The sequence below is a fragment of the Triticum urartu genome, chromosome 7 (assembly GCF_003073215.2).
Source record: "Triticum urartu cultivar G1812 chromosome 7, Tu2.1, whole genome shotgun sequence".
NCBI lineage: Eukaryota > Viridiplantae > Streptophyta > Magnoliopsida > Poales > Poaceae > Triticum > Triticum urartu.
Genome location: NC_053028.1, coordinates 215,101,534 through 215,118,401, shown reverse-complemented (window position 1 = coordinate 215,118,401; position 16,868 = coordinate 215,101,534). Strand labels below are relative to the sequence as shown.

The window sequence follows — 16,868 nt, the reverse complement described above, 5'->3', positions numbered from 1 at the left end:
TCATTAGCTACATTGCTTGCAAGGCTTATAGTGATGTACATTACCGAGAGGGCCCAGAGATACCTCTCCGACAATCGGAGTGACAAATCCTAATCTTGATCCATGCCAACTCAACAAACACCATCGGAGACACCTGTAGAGCACCTTTATAATCACCCAGTTATGTTGTGACGTTTGGTAGCACACAAAGTGTTCCTCCGGTATTTGGGAGTTGCATGATCTCATAGTCATAGGAACATGTATAGTTATGGAGAAAGCAATAGCAACAAACTAAATGATCATCGTGCTAAGCTAACGGATGGGTCAAGTCAATCACATCATTCTCTAATGATGTGATCCCATTAATCAAATGACAACTCATGTCTATGGTTAGGAAATATAACCATCATTGATTCAACGAGCTAGTCAAGTAGAGGCAAACTAGTGACACTCTGTTTGTCTATGTATTCAGACATGTACTAAGTTTCGGGTCAATACAATTCTAGCATGAATAATAAACATTTATAATGATATAAGGAAATATAAATAACAACTTTATTATTGCCTCTAGGGCATATTTCCTTCACCTTAATGGTGATGGTGTGCTTACTCACCATCACCATAAGCATGCGAAACATAGTGAGCTTCTTTCCTTTGAGGGAGAACATGAATTTATTTAGTTTAGAAAGCATAGGATCATCTATATCATCATCATCATAATTATCTTCCACATCAAGATACTCATCACAAGGAGTAGAAGGATTGAAAAGAGGAGGGTTTGACTGTGGGGTTACCTTGACCTTGTTCGGAGAGTTTTGGTCCTCTCCATCTCCTACCACAGCCTTTGCCATTAGGCACTTGTGAGCATTAACCTTGTAGTATTTTATATAGTTTTAGGTGACAGCATCACCACTCTTGTTGACTAGCCTCAAGGTGTTTTGAGAATCTTGAGCTACTCCGGCAACACCACCAACATCATCCGGATCGGATTCTTCATGAGCAACCATTGCTTTCCCATCTCTCTTCTTGAGCTTGGAGTTCAAAGGATTTGGCAACTTCTTCTTGGCAAAGGTTTTGGGAAACCTTGGTTTATCTTCTCTCTTCTCATAAGGGCAATCGTTGGAGAAGTGGTTGGTTTCTTCACATTTGTAGCATTTTCTCACTTTCTTCTTCTGGAATCTTCCCTTGAATTTTCCCGCGCTAAACTTCTTGACAAAGAGGGCAATGTATTCATATGAAGGGCTCTCATCGGAGTCAATCTCATCACCATCATCGTCTTCTTCTTCACTTTGCTCTTCCTCACATGCATGCTTGGCCTTCAAAGCAAGATTGATTTTTGATGTTGAGGTACCATGCATAGCAAGATGTGTTGTAGCATTTGCCTTTGATTCTTCAAATAGTTGGAAAGTGGATATGATGTCATCGAGAGTCATTTCCTTGAATCCATGATGTTGTCTTATGTCCCACACCATTGGGTGATGATACGGAGCGAGAGCATGAAGTAACTTGTTCACGAGAAATCGCTTAGTAAAGTTGAATCCATCTTGTGTCTTGTCACAATCACATGACTCAATGACTCAATGTCGGCGGTGAGTCATTAGACGCTTAAGGAGCTGCTTGGGGGATTCACCTTTCTCCATAGAAAAGTTCTGCAATTGACCCTTGGCAATTTCATATTGAGCTAGCCAGAGAGTGGAAGTACCGGTCTTGGTCCTCACAATACTATCCCATAAGTCCTTTGCACTTGTGATGTGTATATATGGTCTCCTTTGCTTGTCACTCATACCTCTCCTTATGCACATGATTGCGGTATCGTTGAGATGCTTGTGATATGTTTCTCTTGGTGTGAGATTCTTTGGTTCAACAACTTTGTAGCCATACTCTAAGATGTCCAACATCTCATCATTTCCAAATTGAAGATGATCCTGCATAGCAACTCTCCACAAAGCAAAATCGGTAGTGTCATCAAGTAAAGGAGGTTTGCCTTGAGGGTTATACTTTGGTTTCTCTATTTGAGATCTTGCATAAAGCCATGGAACACTAGAGTGATCATTACTAGGAGGTTGTTGGCTAGGTGAAGGAGTAGGCACAGTTGGCCTCGAGGCCGCACCACCCGAAAGTGGTGCAAGCATCATGGTTAATGTGGCTAATATCATTTAGACCAAGGCCTCAAGAGAAGCATCATGCTCCTCCTTTTTCTTAGCAAGTGTCCGTTCCAGATCCTCAGAAGTAAAGGACTTGGCTTCCGTGGAAGCAACGCCCTTATCCTTTGGATCCGCAACAAGGGGAGTTCCATCGGGGTTCATCTCGCTCTAGGGCGGTTAAGCCACAAGAATAGAGCATGAGGCTCTGATACCAATTAAAAGGGTCGAGATGGACCTAGAGGGGGAGGGGTGAATAGGTACAATTACAATTTCTAATTATTACTTAGCAATTTTAGGCAATAATGCGAAATATAAAGGTGAGCCTAACAATTGCAAGTATGATACTAAGAGCTAAGCAAGGTGAACAAGTGCCACAAGTATGTGAGTGAACAAGCACAATATATGATAAGTAAAGACTAAGAGACAAGTAACCACAAGTAGGGAGTTAGGGTTAGGAATAACCGCAACTCTGAGAGACGAGTATGTATGACGATGCTCACTTCCTTGGAGGGAAGCTACATCACGGTTTAGAGAGATGGGTGTTACCACGAAGGCACACCAACGCCACGAAGGCTCACCCTATTCTCTCTTTGAGATATCACCACGAAGGAGATTCTCAACCACTAGTGGTAGACCTTGGGGTGGTCTCCAAACCCTCACAAACTTTTCGAGGGTAATCACAATGGTCGATTCCTCTCCGAAGAACTCCTACTGCATAGGAGTCTCCAACCTCCAAGAGTAACAAGAACGATGGGGAAAAACTCAAGACTTGTTCAAATCACGAATTCATTTGGTGCAAAGAAGGGGAAGGAGTGGATCTATCACTTGATTGGACAACTTCTCACGAATGCTCTCAAATCCCTTCGGGATCTAAGATTTGGTGTATGAGTGAGAGAGAGAGAGTGAGAGTGAAATGTGTTCTAGGGATTGCTGAAAGTGAATGGTCAACCCTCTCCCGTGGAGGTAGAAGGCTATATATAGTATTGGAGCAAATGTGGTTTGTTGTAGTGTAAGTGACAGGAGTAGGCCGGACATCCGGGCCAGGGGCTGGATCCGGCACAGTGTAATGCATGTGCAATAAAATAGAGAGGAGTGAATAAAATAGAGAGGCCGGACACCCGGGGCAAAGCCCAGACATCCGGCGTGGCTGGTAATCCCAGACATTTGGCGGTTTCGCACAACACCGATGCTCTCTGGTTAGTTGTGGCTGGATATCCGGCAGGCCAGCCCGGACATCGAGGGACACAGGAGAGCCCGGACATCCGGCAGTGTGGCTAGACATCCGGAAATATTAGCATCACAAAGTGCTCTCTGGTCAGCAGTGGCCGGACATCTGGCTGGCCAGCCCAGACATCCGGAGACGCAGGAGAGCCCGGACATCCGGCAGTGTGGCCGGACATCCGGAAATATTAGCATCACAAGAAAATCTCTCTGGACAGCAGGGGTCCGGACATCTGGCGTGTGGGCGGATATCCAGCATGGGAGCAGAGGCAATATTTTAACAGTAGTTTTTAGTGAGTGAGACTAAGATGGAGAAGCTAGGTTTTGTGACATGAGCAAGTCCTTCACTACCCCTACCGATCCCCTCTTAATAGTGTGGGATCCCTATACCCAAGAACAAAGAAAGATACAATCCTTTTGATATAGTATTTCTTCCTTGAGTAATATCAACTCCGTATGTTCATGATCTACACACCTTTGTCATCTGGGGACTAACACCTGAGATTCACTTGACGAACATAGTTAGTCCCTTACATGTATATTGTCATCAACATCAAAACTTGATGTAAGGGCATGATTGCACTTTTAGTTGTGGACCCCTTAAAATGCTAAGGACAAGGATTGGCAAAAGCTTAAGGCTCTAGATTTTTGTTTAAGTGATCAAACATCACATTGAGTCCATAAGAAAGTCAATAACATTAAAAGGGGATGAGGTGTTGCTTAATGATCTATTTGCTCAAGTGCTCAGTGATATTGCTCCAAAACCATCAACCACTTTCTCTATCCAAATATGTCCAAACCCTAAAATTCCAACTCGGCTCCACCGATATTTCCTACCCGGAGCCACCGAGTTCATCTAGACTTAGCCACTGCCAAAACCCTAACAATTCAGATCCATCGATATGGATCTCGGTCCCACCGAGATGGCCTTACCAGCTCTATGTTGCTTGTTGCAATTGTTTCGGGCCCACCGAGATGGCTTGACCGATTCTCTCTTGCCTTACTGCTTCACTTCGGTCCCTCCGAGATGATGCAATCAGCGCCACCGAGACGAGGTTTGGCCTAAGCCCTTGCACATTGGTCCCTCCGAGTTGTTCTCATCAGTCCCACCGAGATTCCTAACGTTCATATTTTTACACAGATCGGTGCCACCGGATAGGTCAAAAGTGTGTAAGGGTTGGATTTTGTGTGGAGGCTATATATACCCTTCCACCCCTTCTTCCTCATTGAGGAGAGCCATCAGAACGTGCCTACACTTTCACCATTCATTTTCTGAGAGAACCACCTACTCACGTGTTGAGATTAAGAGTTTCCATTCCTACCATTTGAACCTTGATCTGGCCTTCTCCAAGTTGCTTTCCACTCAAATTCTTCTTTCACCATAGCCAAATCTGTGAGAGAGAGTTGAGTGTTGGGGAGATTATCATTTGAAGCACAAGAGCAAGGAGTTCATCATCAACACGCCATTTATTACCTTTCGGAGGGTGGTGTCTCCTAAATTGGTTAGGTGTCGCTTGGGAGCCTCCGACATGATGTGGAGTTGAACCAAGAAGTTTGTAAGGGCAAGGAGATCGCCTACTTCGTGAAGATCTATCCGAGTGAGGCAAGTCCTTCGTGGGCGATGGCTATGGTGGGATAGACAAGGTTGCTTCTTCGTGAAGTCTTCGTGGGTGGAGCCCTCCTTGGACTCACGCATCCTTTGCCTTTCGTGGGTTGAAGTCTCCATCAACGTGGATGTACGATAACACCACCTATCGGAACCACGCCAAAAATCTTCATGTCTCCATTGTGTTTGCCTTCTCCAAACCCTTCCCTTTACTTACACATGCAATGTTTTTACATTTCGCTGCTATACTCTTAGACTTGCATGTGTAGGGTGTTACTTGAATTGTCAAGATTGCTAAAATCTGCCCACAACTAAAATTAGGAAAAAGGAAGTCTTTTATTTGGTCAAGTAGTCTAATCACCCCCCATCTAAACATACTTTTGATCCTACAGCTGGGAGCGAGCAACTTGACGCCCTCTCAGCTGCCGCCACGTGTCATGCTCTGGGCGCTCCCTCCAGCTATTTTTTATTTTTTGTACGCATTTTCAGCTTTTCGATGATTTTTTCCGTTTTTTTGCCTTTTTGGTTTCCTCCATTTTTTCTTTGGTTTCGGGCCTTAAAAGAATTGAATTTTTTTCTGACATGAAAAAACGTTTTTTCTTTTTGCCCCTTCCGCGAGAGGCATATATTTACTTCTCGTAGAGGCACGGATTTGATTCTACGAGAGGTACGACCGTGCCTCTCGAAAAGGAAAAGAACGAGTTTTCTTTTCTTTTTTCCTTCCGTGAAATGTACTGATTTGCTTATTGTGAAGGCACAGATTTGCTTTCGCGAGAGGCACGATCTTTTTTCCTATCATGAGAGCCATGGATTTGCTTCTCGTGAACGTATGGATTTTCTTTCACGAGAGGCATGAATTTACTTCTCGTGGAGATATGGATTTGCTTCCGCGAGAGGCACGATCGTGCCTCTCGCAAAAGGAAAAAAAACATGTTTTTCTTTTTTTTCTATCATGAGAGGCACAAATTTACTTCTCATGAATGCATGAATTTGCTTTTGCGAGAGGCACAGTCGTGCCTCTCAGAAAAAGGAAAAAATGCATTTTTTTTGCTTTCGCAAGAGGCACGAATTTGTTTCTACGAGAGGCATGGTCGTGCTCCTTAGAAAGGGAAAAGGCATGCTTTTGGTTCGGTTTTTTCATCCCATTTGGTAAAAAAAAGTTTATCAAAACGTATCAACATGAAATATAATTTAAAAAATCTCGACGCGAGGAATCCAACAGTTAAACGGTTTGAGATTTGGACACACGGTTTGAGAGATGAAAAGTTTTAAATAAATGAATATACGAAAAATGGGAAAACTCTCGTATTGCGATAAGTGTTGCACATTTTGGGAAGATGAGAGTGACCTTGTAAGGAGTACTTAATTGTCGCGTCAAAAAAAAAGGAGTACTTAATTGATTTTGGACATGCCGCCGTGTCGCCCAGTATAGCACCTGGACCATGCCTGGGCTGGAAGACACAGCACGCGACACGGCCCGGTAATAATCGTGCCATGACGGGCCGTGCCGTGCCAGGCCCGATTAGGATGGGCTGGGCCGTGCCGTGATCGGGAGTTGCCCTTAGTGGGCCTGCGAGAGCACCTGTTCGGCCCAGCCCAGGGGTCGTCTTGCCCTGCTCGCCGAGCACGAACGCGCGAAACCTCCCCTCGCCGCCGTCCCTGTCCGCTCGAGCTCGACCACCCCCACGCGGCATGCTCCAGCAGCTCCGGCACCCACAACCAGGGCGGCGGGGCGTAGGAATAGCCGGTAGCGGAGGTTCTTCCCTGGACCCCTCGGTGGTGGGTGAGCCCGACGGGGAGCCGCGCCACCACTGAACGCCGATCCGGGATGGAAGCATTCACTTACGCGCCAGCCGCCAGACTGCAGATGAAGGTATCCTATCTCCAAAAAGTTCACTCGTGCCCACGGATAGCTTGAAAATCCGAGTAAAATTGTAGGAACACCCAACACCCGTTCGCTAGTACTGTACTACACAATATTGCTTTATCAAGTGTGTTCTTCACCCTATAGCTACGGCTGTCAGACGGGGTCATTTCTTCACTGTCAATCCTACGCATGATACAGTTTGCATAACTCGTTGGCGTCATCATTCGATGAACTATCACAAGGATGCAATTTTAGAATGAATTTGCCTTTTCCTGCTAAGAAAGAAAATAATTCTGAATTTTGGGTAGTGCATATCCTCGTAAACCTCAAGTATGCAATTACATAATTCTTGTGCTGTTACCGTGTTACATGGTGCCGGTGTCCTCTACAGAACTGGATTAGCAAGCACTTGTAAACTCCACGAGATTTTCCTTCTAATAATTCTCGCCATAGTCCTTCAGAGGGCAGCAATCTTGCTAGAAACTGGCTGTACCATGATGAATCCCCTCCGCATCAACCCCTCATCTGTTCATATCCTGGGTGGTTCACCATCACTGGAATCATCATCTGAATCTTTTGCAGGAATGATAAATACATCATATTCATGAGGTGATCTAAAGCTAACTCTCCTTGCGGCACTATTTTGACTTCTCACAGACACTCCACCGATGGAGATGCTCTCGTTGATGATTGGTGAGTTGCTCTCGGAAGAGAAGTCGGAGTTCAGTGGGCAGACCTTCGGAGAGTACCTTCCAGCTGGTGTCCCTTCGATCGCCCCCATGCCCCAGCTTGGTTTCGGGTACAGAAGTTCTTCAAGTGTGACCTGTCTCACTTCTGTTCCTAATTCACTGCATTCGTGAAGCTCTTGCTTCTGCAGGCAGCTGGGCATCATTCGGTACCAGATCACTTTGAGATGGCGAGAATAGCAGCACTGTAAGCACATTCTTACCTCTAGAGGATGGTGAGATGAGATAGTGAATCAATTTGTCCACCCCGTGTTATTGTGTAGTGCGTACCAACATGTATTTATGGACAAGCGTGCATGCTTTAATTGGATGCCCCTCAGGAATTAAATTGTTGTTATGCATAAACTAGGCTGTAATAAAACTTTGGGCATATCGATATCACAGGGATACGGTGAGGGGTTCAAGACAAACCGGTTCCTTAGTTTGGAACTTTTGGTAGGTAACAATTTATATTATTTAAATAGCTGCCGAGAGAAGCCTGGTGAGTTGATTATTTGCTGTTGGGTGTATTTGTAGGGAGTTCTAGAAAATATATTCAAAACTAGCACTTGTTACTTCAATTATCATTTTTACCATTTCTTGCTGCCAATTGAGGTTGAGGGATTATAGTAGCCTAGACTATGTCTGGACTTTATTGTATCATTGTATGTGCTAGCAGTGCATATAAGAAAGTGATATTTTTCAACGGATATTACGAAATGGAAGTCCTGCTGTTGTATGACTCTGTTGGAGGTTGGAATCCCAATATGTTTGGGGAATATCCATTGTCATCTAGGAAGATTACGAGAAACTCAAAATATGACTCTGTTCAGAAACCAAGCACTCTTGTTGTTTACACCATCCCTTGTAAATTTTTTTGACTTAGGCAACTCTTCTTGTTGTTTACACCATATCTTGTATTGTCATGTTCCTTTGACACGAAGTTGTATTGGCACTATAGCAAAAGCTGGCATAACCTTTTCAGAGTTCACCATCAACACAGTTTAGAGTTGCCAACTTGCTATTCATGGAGAAACATTTCATGGACCTGTGATGTGACACATATTTTTTTTAGGGTAAGATACGACACAATTATGTTGTATCTTGACCGTGGGTTTTTCCTTGTCATGTATATCCCTTGCTTTTTCTGTGTCCATATGAATTCTAACTATGAATGCATTAAGGCTAAAATCAATGGGCATTATCAGCACACTGCTGCAGTCTTTTTACACATATCAGAATAGGTTAGTTACTAACTGTTCTTCTATTTTGGCAGGTACACGATAAATCTCTGGCTAGTTTACACCTAGGAAGGATTGTGAAAGATATGGCTGATGATGCCATCTAACTTGAGGCATGTGGTCTCCTTCTGAAAATATATACATGTGGTCGTTTATTATTATTTATTAAATTTACTTCTGAATATAGTCGAAATCTTGTTATGTGCAAACTAAAAATAATTGTCGATTACTGAAACCTGTCTATAAGCATATTTAAAAAGGATGTGACAATTTACTGAAACCAAGTAAGAAAAAAAAGAGTTCTTTTATTTTTGATAGCAACTTTTACTGAGGCAGGAAGGGGCACCAGTTTCATTAATTGAAACCAATGAAGGGGATATCAATCAGGTTACTGAGGCAAACTCATAGATGACATGCATTCTTCCTCCATACTATATCGCCTACTGAAGTTGTCATCATCAGCATTGGCATTGTTCTGTTCCATTGGTGTATTGTTTTCCACAGTTTGCATTACTTCAAGTTTTGTCTCAACTTGCCTCATTGTAGGCCTATATTCACCCTTTAAACTTAAGCACATGAGTGTTACTGCTGCAACTTCTTTGGCTTCTTCAGCCCCTTCCTCGATGACTTGCTGGTCTAGCATCTCAAAGAGTCTGTCTTGGTTAACTCGCAAGATGAATAAGCAGCTGAGTGCAGATAAGCAAGGCATCTTGAGGTTTCAAGGGCTATTCTTTGCCAATCTTTCCAAGGCACTGATAGTGGAGTGCTGACATGAAGATGATCAGAAAGAGTTCCATTTGAAATGAATTCGTAGACCAACGATGGAACTTCTGTCTGAAGGCAACATCCAAAAAGCTTCCCTACATTCCTGTGGTTCACTTGAGAAAGGATGGCAACCTCATTGATGAAATCATATGTTTCTCTCTGAATTTCAACTTTTGACTTCTTGATGGCAACAACACGTTTGTCAGATAAAATCCCTTTGTAGACAATGCCGTGGCCTCCACCTCCAAGTTCTCGAGCCTCGTCAAACTTATTTGTTGCCTTCTCAAGCTCTTCTAAGCTGAACATCATCCTTTCAGCGATATCCTTGTCCACAAGCTGCTGTAGCAACAACCCTCTGTTCTTTTTGAAGAAAAAATCTCTTGACTTCCTTGCTTTCCAAACTATGAGCTTTTGTCTTACAATCAGAACACTGAGGCTTTGTTCGGTTGCATTGGGTTTGAGGGGGGTTAAAAGGGATTGTGATGGATTAAATCCCCTGTAAATCAAATTCCTCACCAATCCCTTTCAAACCTCTCCAATCCCCTTGGGGAAAGGATTAAACGAACAAGCCCTGAGGATAATTGTAAGAGTGCCTACACTACTGCCGATTCCTACCGCAATGGCAAATCCTGGAGAATACATAATCAATTGGCTTGGGTCTAGATTTTGAATAAATAAACAAATGTATAAACAGTCATGAATATTGACAATACAATAATATTTACCTATCTTACTATGTTATCAACAAAGATCAGTACGGAGTATTTTCCAATCTTGCCCATTACCTGAATTTTTTGATTTGGTTGAAGAGCATCCATTTTGTTTTGGGGGGTTACCAGTGGTGCCATGGGGACAGGTACAGGTATATGACCCTATCAAGTTGATGCACTGGCCAAAGCAGGAGTACTCACCTTGACTTGTACACTCGTCAATATCTGCAGTAGTAAAGAAGCTAAGTAGTTTGCGGCTTTGTGCACTACCGAAGTAATGGTACTAATTATTCAGGGAGTCTAGTTGCATACCTTGGCATCCGTGTTGCACGTAGGGGTTGCCTTCGTAGCCATGCCAACACTGGCTTGTGTGACCTCCTCTTGAATCATCGGGTTTAAGGTACTCAAGGCACTCACTGTTGTCACTGAGGCATCCAAAGTCACTTGAATTGCTAGCCTCAGCACATGACATGTTACTGAACACCCAACTGACAGCCGTTCTAATTGGTACTCCTGGTATGGTGTGTAGTACGCCTTTAGAGGCACCAAGGCTGGTCTCAAATGATACCGCCTTCTGCAGCACCATGACATTATTCTTCTTGCTCCTCCAGTTGCTCTCCACCAAAGCAAGACTTGAGTTGACTAGCAAGTTCTCTTTCTCCGCACTGTACTTGATGGGAAACATATTTGAGTCAAACTGCTTGTTGTTTGCACTGCAACAACCACTGCTAGAACATGTGCCATCAGTTGCTATCACAGGATGATCCGGCATGCATTCTGGAGAACAAGTGGTGTCTGCAGGTTCTCCGCGAGGAGGATGCCATTGAAGATACACAGTGATTCCACACCCCATAACAACGATTTCATTCTGCTTCCTAACACCCTATATAGGCTGTTGTCGAGGGGGACTGACCAGTTCATATGGATGAAACCGTCGAGCCACTCATCCCGCGCCAAGGTGAGGATCCCACTGTCAATGCACAGTGTGCTGTCTTGCGCTGATATTTCAAGCACTTCGACTCCGGAACTGTTCATGAAGAGCTTTGGGGGATGATATGTCTCGTTGCAGGCAAGCTTGAAGCCCTCACGGTGGCACCCGGCACTGACGCCGAATGGGCAAGGTATACTTATATTGCCGCATCTGCTTGTGCAGTTGGGCGATGCAGCGTTGGCCGAGACTAGCACTAACGCGGTGGCTAGAAGCTGCAGAAGATGTAGCAGGGCTGCTATACCCGCCATACTCATTTGTGTGATGCGGCTGTATGCAGCTCAGCCACACGGAAGTGCTAACTAGCCCTTTTTTGGTGTGTATATATAGCCATTGTAGTGTGAAAGTGCAAGCTCTTCTCTGTGTTATGTGTCACTTATATGCAGAATACACAGAGCTTATCATACGGCGGTAACAAATAAAAAGATTAATACCTGCTTACCTTTCTCTTTCTTACTGACTGATTTAAGGATATCTTTCTTCATCAAGTTTACCTTCACAAGACATTTGGCACTTGCAGGATAGGTAAAAAGCCTTATGTGTGGACACCCTGTGATAAGTGACCTTTACTTCTACATACATGAACAAAAATGGATGGAAACTTCAAATCTGCCAAGTCCAATTGTCCAAATGCCTGGCAATGAGGAGTCCCTGTCGTCCTGCATTTTTCTATGTACAAGAAACTGCAATCCTGTCAAGTCCGTTGTCCTAATGCCTGATAAATAAGGAGGCTCTATCATCTTCCATTTGTCTCTGCACAGAAAAAGCAACCACAATTATTGGAGTTATACATAGCTTATACGCATGGCTAGTTACTTGATGCCGACTTCATGAAGCAGTCAAGGAATCGCTAGAATTACTATAAGGCTCGGGCCGGCCGATAAAAGATGGAGAACAACCATCTAGTTTTTAATATTTTGGTTGATGTAACAAGACTCCAAAGCTGACTGAGTATGCATTGAAACCACAATGGCATTCGACCTGCTTTACAAGTTGCCATATAAATGAATAATGTTAGTACTAGAGGGAAGTTGAGCTTCTTGTTTTTCTGCAATACTGCAACTAATGACAGTTGCATTTAAGGGCTTTCAACACATAATTACTGTTTCTTGTCAGATGAGCATAATCAAAGAAGCTGGCCTGCTCCTGCGAAGGATGATAATTTAAATAATGGAACCTAATGCATTGATAATTATGCTTATCAGAGAGAAGGAAAGTCAAGATATATGCTTGATGCTAGGTGGGACGAACAGAATGCTATTCCGACACAAAATTCGCTCTCATGGCGATCTGAAGGCTTGTGTCCAAATTAGACGGCATGGAATATGTTGGTCTGACTTCCCAGGTGCTCTTGATAAAGTTTGCTTCCTTTGAAAGAATCCTTAACCGATCTGAAAGGTAAATCTATTAACTGATGCTTATTCTCATTTAGCAGATAACTAGCATGTCATGATCCATAAACAATTTTTTTTGAATTGTTCAGATATATCCAAAGCTTTCAGGATATTTTTTAAGCATGTCACCAGGAGGTACCTTTCCAGCTTTCCTTGTCAAACTCTTGCTAACTCTGTTTCGTCAATCTGTACAAGTTCTATATAGTACTCCCTCCGGTCCTTTTTAGTTCGCATATAAGATTTGACTGAAGTCAAGCCTCGTAAAGTTTGACCAACTTTACAGAAAAAGTTGTCAACATTCACAACCTGAAATCAATACCACTAGATGTGTCATGACTTAAAGTTTCATATTATATAACTTTAGCATGGCAAATGTTAATATTTTTTCATATAAATACGGTCAAACTTTGTGAAGTTTGACTTCAAAGAATTCTAATGTGCAGAGTAAAAAGGACCGGAGGGAGTAGTACTTGTAAAATTGTACAATAGAAAATAGCACTAGTCACACTCGGTTCTGATGGTGTATAATGGACTGGTTCTGTATTCTGATATGGTCAAGCCATCAAGGTATGACCAAAATGCCTTTTCGTCCAAGCAAAAGTAACCAGATCACACGTCTATACCATCGGGAACATCCCTTAGAGCAGTAATTATATTCTCTAGAAAACTGCGAGCAATACTTATCTAGGTGTGTGTGAACAAGTCTCCTTGTAAAAAAATGTTTTGTCATGCCTGGGAGGTCAAGTAATCTGCAAACGTAGACTAATTCTTCAGTTCTTCTAGGCATGTGATGGAGTTCAGTATCTAAAAATACTAATAAATCTGTTGCCATGGTCATCACTTTTCCAGTTTCCCACAAATGTTGTCCAGAACAGATAAATTCTTGCTGCAGGGTAACTTTGGTGAACAGCAGCAAATTCCTAGCTACCTTCTCCAATACAGATACATTCAGAAACTTGTGCTTCATTCATGTGATCAACGAAATGAGAATGCCTGCTCTAGTTGGCGCAGCGATGTTGCTGCTGCTGTTGCTGCTGAGGGGCAGCATAACACTGGCGGCAGCAGCAAGTTCCGTGAACGTCGCTTTGCCCGGCTGCAAGAGCAAATGCGGCGATGTGGACATCCCCTACCCCTTCGGCACCACCCCCGGCTGCTACCGGCCTGGCTTCATGGTCACCTGCAATGAGACGCACAGCCCACCGAAGCTGTTCCTGGACAATGGTGCCAGTCCCGGTCCTGGCCCTGAGGTTGTCGAGATATCTCTGGCGAACAGCACGGTGCGTGTCGGGAGCTGGGTTTCACACTTCGTCGCCGGCAACACGAGCCACGTGCAGCTGGCCTTCAGCCGCGGCTCCCCCTTCGTGCTGTCGGCCAAGGCGAACAGCCTCGTCATCATGGGGTGTGGCTTCCGTGTCCTCCTGCACATGGTTGACGGGTGGACATATGGCTCCTGCGCGTCCTTCTGTCCGATCAATAACAGCACCAGCGAGCCGTTCTTGCCCGACGTCGTGTGCAACGGCATCGGCTGCTGCCAGCCGTCCATTCCGATTGGCCTTCGGTCCTGCCGTATCGAGCTCTCCTCGCTCGACGGTGCTGGCAGGTGCCCGACCACGCCGTCCCCGTCCCCAGCCCCGGCTCCGGCGTTCAACGCGAGCGTGCATATGGTGGAGCAGGAGTGGTGGAGTGACGGGTCACACGTCTATGGTCTTCAGCAATACTTCATGGACCTCCTGTCTTACCCTGACATGAGCCCGTTCTTCGTTCCTGCCATTGCAGCCTGGGGGTTGGGCGAGTTATCCTGCGAAGAGGCCGCCCGGAGGCCAGATTTTGGGTGCCGCAGCAAGAACAGTGTGTGCCTCAACTCCACAAATGGCGCCGAAGGCTATGTCTGCCGGTGCAGTGATGGCTACCAGGGCAATCCATACATGACAAATGGATGCCAAGGAGGGCGAGGTCGTCTAGCAGCTGGTAAGTCGAAGCATTAGTTCATCTTTCTGTCCACATAAAACATTACTATGTCCTCAAATTTAAGTAACACCGGCACTTTTTCACACAATTAAATTAGGATATATAATTTCAAGCAGGCTTTTTGACGGTGTTGTCTGTAAATTTCGACAGGAATAATTTTCTCCATAGGAGTTGGCAGCGGCATAATTATTTTGCTTCTAGTTCTTGCTGTCACCTTTGCAATAAAAAAGGTCAAGGATCAGAAAGCAAAAAGGATGAAGGAATATTTCTTCAAGCAAAACCGTGGGTTATTGCTCCAGCAGTTAGTAGACACAGATATAGCTGAAAGGATGATTTTCAGCTTAGAAGAGCTTGAGACAGCAACGAATAAATTTGATGAAGCTCGCATTCTCGGTGGTGGAGGGCACGGCACAGTGTACAAAGGCATTTTATCAGACCAACATGTCGTTGCTATAAAGAAGTCCAAAACCGTAATCAAAAGAGAGATCGACGAGTTCATAAATGAAGTTGCCATCCTTTCTCAAATCAATCACAGGAATGTGGTAAAGCTGTTTGGTTGCTGTCTCGAGACAGAAGTTCCATTGCTAATCTACGAGTTCATTTCGAATGGTACCCTCTATGCCCATCTTCATACTGATGGTCCTCAATCACTATCATGGAAAGACAGATTACGAATTGCATTTGAAGTTGCAAGTTCTTTGGCCTATCTTCACTCGGCTGCTTTGATATCAATAATCCACAGGGACATCAAGACATCTAACATACTGCTAGATGATCGCTTGACGGCAAAAGTGTCAGACTTTGGCGCTTCTAGAGGTATTGCAATCGACCAATCAGGGGTAACAACTGCCATCCAAGGAACTTATGGATATCTGGATCCTGAGTACTACTACACAGGCCGACTGACGGAGAAGAGCGATGTTTACAGCTTCGGTGTCATGCTTGTGGAACTACTTACAAGAAAAAAACCAACCGGCTACGTGCCATCAGAAGGCGTCAGTCTAGTAGCACACTTCATGTTGCTGTTGAACCAAGATAGACTGAGTGAAATACTAGATTCACAGGTTTCCCAGGAGGCTGGGGACGAAGCCAAGGAAGTAGCGGCAATCGCAGCAATGTGCTTGGGGATGAAGGGGGAAGACAGGCCGACCATGCGGTACGTGGAAACGAAACTCCAGGGGCTGCAGAGTTTGGAGAACACCGTGAAGGCCGACCCAGAAATGGAAGAAGTTCCGGTTAAACTACGTCACAGAACATTTGAAAGAAGCAGAGACAATGCTGATAAGGAGGGTCACAGTAACAGCAGGCGATATAGCATGGAGGAGGCGATGTTGTTTTCAGCGAGCTTGCAGCGATGATCTTGAGGACATTCTTCATTAGATTATGTGGTCTCTCTGTGTGCTTCTGAAATTCATCATAAAGTTCTGCTGTGAGAGCTGTGGTAGTTCCGCTTTATGTAATTATCAAAATATCTCGAGTAACGGCGCAGGTATACGCTCCGGCACGTGTGTTTATATCTGGTCCTCTGGAAATACACTTGTACTTTATGTAGTTCTTACAGCTGAATTTACATTTGTATTTGTTGTGCAATTTGTTAGAGTTATAATATAAGTCATGTACCCCTTTGTATTTATCCCGTTGTATAAGGGGTTTCCTGCATATGTTCCACACCTGTACATGTATATATATATCGGCCTATGGCTTCATGGGAATACAAGTTGCATATTCCTAACATGGTATTAGAGCTAGGTCAATTTTTTGCACGCTGCAACTCGTGCGTTTGATCTGTCTATTCGATCGAAGCCATCGATCTCTTCCCTCGCTCGATCTCCTCTCCGTCTGCTCGATCGAAGCAGAGGGCTAGTCCCGCAGGCGCCTCCGCTCTTCTCTACAGCCGGCCGCTCGCAGAGCTCCCGCTGCCGGCCCGTCTTGCTCGGAGTCACCCAGCCACCCATCGGCTCGGCCCAGGGTGCCCCCGATCTCCAGCCGGCTTCCGCTGCTACGGGCCCGTCCCGATCTGCTCCCGATCGCCAGCGCCGCTCGCCAGCGCCGATCGCCAGCGCCTGATCCCGATTGATCGCCAGCGCCTGATCCCGATCGTCAGCACCTGATCCCACTTTGATCTCCTGCTGCCGGCCCGTTCCTATCTTCCGCTCGATCCGTCCCCAGCCAGCGCCTGATCCCGATCTGGTCGCTCTCGCCGGATCTAAAAAAAAATGTCTACTGCATCGGGCTATGTTGCTGTCCCTCACTGTCCGGT

General features: G+C 44.7%; 2 protein-coding genes and 1 long non-coding RNA gene across 6 annotated transcripts; 2 read left to right on the top strand and 1 right to left on the bottom strand.

The window, feature by feature from the left end:
* Window positions 1–6,551: 6,551 nt before the first annotated feature.
* On the top strand, window positions 6,552–10,228 carry LOC125521823. Of its 2 annotated transcripts, none has more exons than XR_007289456.1 (3): window positions 6,552–6,823; window positions 7,475–8,618; window positions 8,819–8,947. It is a non-coding gene; the product is annotated as an uncharacterized LOC125521823 (long non-coding RNA). The 2 variants fall into 2 exon arrangements; XR_007289457.1 differs by having other exon boundaries at window positions 6,557–6,823; window positions 7,475–7,750; window positions 8,819–10,228.
* A 33-nt stretch (window positions 10,229–10,261) lies between these two features.
* Window positions 10,262–11,111, bottom strand: LOC125521822 (wall-associated receptor kinase 3-like). Its single transcript, XM_048686888.1, has 2 exons — window positions 10,571–11,111; window positions 10,262–10,483 (listed from the first exon to the last, which is right to left on the bottom strand). The coding sequence occupies exons 1-2, from the start codon at window positions 11,109–11,111 to the stop codon at window positions 10,290–10,292; spliced, it is 735 nt and encodes a 244-aa protein (XP_048542845.1). The 3' UTR covers window positions 10,262–10,289.
* Window positions 10,928–16,342, top strand: LOC125521821 (wall-associated receptor kinase 3-like). Of its 3 annotated transcripts, none has more exons than XM_048686886.1 (4): window positions 10,928–11,216; window positions 11,328–12,644; window positions 12,730–14,608; window positions 14,759–16,342. In XM_048686886.1, the coding sequence occupies exons 3-4, from the start codon at window positions 13,471–13,473 to the stop codon at window positions 15,964–15,966; spliced, it is 2,346 nt and encodes a 781-aa protein (XP_048542843.1). In that variant the 5' UTR covers window positions 10,928–11,216; window positions 11,328–12,644; window positions 12,730–13,470; the 3' UTR covers window positions 15,967–16,342. The 3 variants fall into 3 exon arrangements, with proteins under 3 accessions (XP_048542843.1, XP_048542844.1, XP_048542842.1); XM_048686887.1 differs by having other exon boundaries at window positions 10,928–12,644; window positions 12,730–12,775; window positions 13,490–14,608; XM_048686885.1 differs by having other exon boundaries at window positions 10,928–12,644.
* Window positions 16,343–16,868: the final 526 nt, after the last annotated feature.